Here is a 3,271-nt window from a genome sequence, read left to right as displayed (position 1 = left end):
GAAAAATAAAAAAACATATTTTTGTCGTTGAATCAATGAATCAAATAAACTTTTATTTCTTTTGCGAAAATTAGATTAAACTCCGTGAGATATACCTTAAGATCCCTTTTCAAAAGCTTTCATATACAAAAAGGCGTCATACGAGAACCTAGACCCTTTCAATCTTGGATGCTAAATTACCTCATCTGCTCATGGGCATCCGTAATATCAAAGGAATTAGGAATGCCATACATTGTCAAAGAGCTGCGTAGGATCTCAGTTATTTTATCCCTTGAAGGTACTAAAAGAGCATTTTGGATACTCTATAGAATCAGCAATACTGAATTGAGTAGGATATTTATGTACATGTAAATATTCGTGTATTTATAATACGTGGATATTTACATTTACTACAAATCGGTTTTTACAACAAAACCTTGTCCTTCGATAAAGGCGTCAAAGAGTTCCACCTATCTCGGTCTCTTGCAATTCTGATGCATTCTAGGCCGCCTGGTTTGCGGTCATCTTCCAACATTTCTGTCGACCATTTTGTTTGTACATTTTTCTTTATTCAAGTAGGTGAGTCTAAATCTTACATGTGGGACATCGATTAGCGTACCTTGGAGGTCAAAATAGATCCTATGCTATCATGTCTCCGTCTTTATTCTATGCCTCCTTATGTGTCCGTGGCGCGTAAATTAAACATATAGTTTTTTAATATTTTAGGTGGCAAACGAACAGGAGGCTCACCTGATGGACAGTGACTACCACCGCCCACGGACATCTGCAAATCCAGGGGGCTTGCAGGTGCGTTGCCGACCTTTAAGTAATAAGTACGCTCTTTCTTGAAGGTTTCCAAGTCGTATCAGTTCGGAAAAAGCGCCGGCGAAAGCTGGGTCTACAAAGTTGTTGTGCGAGGCAGAAAATGTCTTAAAAACATACATCATGCCACCAACCTTGGGAACTAAGATGTTATGTCCCTTGTGCCTGTGATTACACTGGCTCACTCACCCTTCTGACCGGAACACAACAATACAGAGTACTGTTATTTGGCGGTACAATATCTGATGAGTGGGTGGTACCTACCCAGACGGGCTTGCACAAAGCCCTACCACCAAGTAAATATAAAAATAATATGTGATTTACTAATGAAATAAGGTTTCATATTTTACTATATTTATCGTATTCCAATAAACACCAATCGGTTACTGATTACATAGCCGTTCCCTATACAATATGACATTAAATAGATGGAACAGACATCCTCCATAAATTACAAAGATTTGTGATGAACACACCATTAACTCTCCGGCGATGACTACCGGTTATGGAAACAAGGATCCTTGCAAACTACGATAAGAAATATAATATTACTATTTTAATTGTTATTATGACAAACGTGGCAATAGTAAAACCTTTTTAAATTTGTAATGGTATAACCATAACTATCTGTATATAAAAGTGCAATGAACTTATGTGTTATGAATGTATTGTAACTTTTGTAGAGCCGAGATGGCCCAGTGAGCCGAGATGGCCCAGTGGATAAAAAGCGTACATCTTAACGGTTGATATCCGTTTATAGTACATCTCGTGCTCGGCGGTGAAGGAAAACATCGTGAAGAAACCTGCATGTGTCTAATTTCAACCAAATTCTGCCACATGTGTATTCCACCAACCCGCATTGGAGCAGCATGCTCATATGCTCCAAACCTTCTCCTCAAAGGGAGAGGAAATTTACAGGCTGCTAATGTAATGTCTAATATAACTTTTGTTGGTAGTGCTATAAATAAATAATACGTAATATACACATATATATAATAATCTGTAAATAATTACTATGCAACGTTAAACATCACAAGATTACGTTTTGATGTTGATAATGATGTCAATTCTGTCTACGTTAAGTACAAAAAATATTTTAGTCTCAAATATACAAATGTATATAACATATGAATATTTATGTTTTTCAATTACACTCAAATCGACAAAATCTATAGATTACTACTACTATTTACTATAAATCTATAAGTTACATTTAATACATTCAGATTCTTATTTATTAAAAAGAAGTTTTATTCAAATATCTACTTCATAAAAATAAACGTATCAGTTTGACATTGAAATGTCAAATTTTGAAATATAAACGTCCCACAATGATGTTACGATTTATTTATTTTGTAAGTTTATTATTGAGTTTATCTTTATCGGAAGAGGAATTTCTAAGACCAGGTAAGAGACATCTTAGAAGTTGTTATAAAAGAGGAAAAATTAATAGGAAACGTGAAAATTATAACACTTTCGACGACAAGGAATCCATGGATCTTATTGACGTGGCCAGTTTCATTCAAAATCGTGATGACAATTCTTTTGAGGGTAATCAAGGTTCTGAAAACAGGTACACGCATCTCTTGAATTAATATTAATTTGTTAATGATATATTTATTAAGATAAATAATAACTTTAGTAATTTTAGAATACCAGTATTAAATAATGGCGACGATGGTTCAATTATGAACGTGGAAATTGAAAGTATTCCATCACAAGATTACCAAGGCTTAGACTCTGATAATATTCCTGAAATGAATATTCAGACTAACAGGCGTATTCCTAAATACTTAAACAGAAAATCTCGACCCGTTGAAAAAATTAACGGTGAACGTGTTCTAAAGACCAATGAAAACAAAAATTCTGATGATTTGTTTGACAACAATATTAAGAATAGACACATTGAAAAGAAATGGTAAGTCGAAAGTACATGAATTGAATTATCAATTAGATTTTATTTACAATAACGATATTTAATATTTTTAGTGCATTGAAGAATATGAAATTCCCGTTTTTTTCCCGTGACAAAGCTTCAACTACAAAGGGTAAGAAAAATAAAAAAAGAAAATTATTTAGCTTTCACAATGAAAAGAAAAATTTAACGAAACCATCTGAAGCTGATCTCAATAATAATATAAACAAGGTAATAAATGGAAAACGAAAATCCATTAAAATCAATAAGAGATCTAATATAGAAGGCTTATGTCCGGCTTGTAAGCAAAGATACTTATTCGACACAAATGATTTCTTGAATAATTTGAGAAATACTGCAAATAGCGGAATACATAATAGCAGACAATATTATCAGCAAAAACATTTCGAGGAAGCTGAGCCCGACAGCACTGAACAACCGAATAGTTTTCAGTTAAAAAATCAAAATACAAATTTAGATAACGAAGATATAAATTATGTCAATAGTAAAAAATGGAAAAGAAACAATTCAATTTCGAAAAATAAAATTAATTAA

The 3,271-nt window shown here is 33.1% G+C and overlaps 1 protein-coding gene across 1 annotated transcript; it reads left to right on the top strand.

Moving 5' to 3' along the window:
* The first annotated feature begins 2,129 nt into the window (after window positions 1-2,129).
* On the top strand, window positions 2,130-3,271 carry LOC125068954 (MATH and LRR domain-containing protein PFE0570w-like). Its single transcript, XM_047678360.1, has 3 exons — window positions 2,130-2,374; window positions 2,453-2,719; window positions 2,791-3,271. The coding sequence occupies exons 1-3, from the start codon at window positions 2,133-2,135 to the stop codon at window positions 3,269-3,271; spliced, it is 990 nt and encodes a 329-aa protein (XP_047534316.1). The 5' UTR covers window positions 2,130-2,132.

This window comes from Vanessa atalanta, chromosome 14 (assembly GCF_905147765.1).
Source record: "Vanessa atalanta chromosome 14, ilVanAtal1.2, whole genome shotgun sequence".
NCBI lineage: Eukaryota > Metazoa > Arthropoda > Insecta > Lepidoptera > Nymphalidae > Vanessa > Vanessa atalanta.
The sequence above is the reverse complement of the archived record's forward strand: the minus strand, read 5'-3'. Positions and strand labels throughout refer to the sequence as shown.

Excerpts from the sequence above, each read along its gene's own strand:
- LOC125068954 (XM_047678360.1), top strand. The coding sequence starts at position 2,133 with ATGATGTTACGATTTATTTATTTTGTAAGTTTATTATTGAGTTTATCT. Across the intron at positions 2,375-2,452 it reads AATCAAGGTTCTGAAAACAG|AATACCAGTATTAAATAATG; the intron begins GTACACGCATCT and ends TAGTAATTTTAG. Across the intron at positions 2,720-2,790 it reads AGACACATTGAAAAGAAATG|TGCATTGAAGAATATGAAAT; the intron begins GTAAGTCGAAAG and ends TAATATTTTTAG.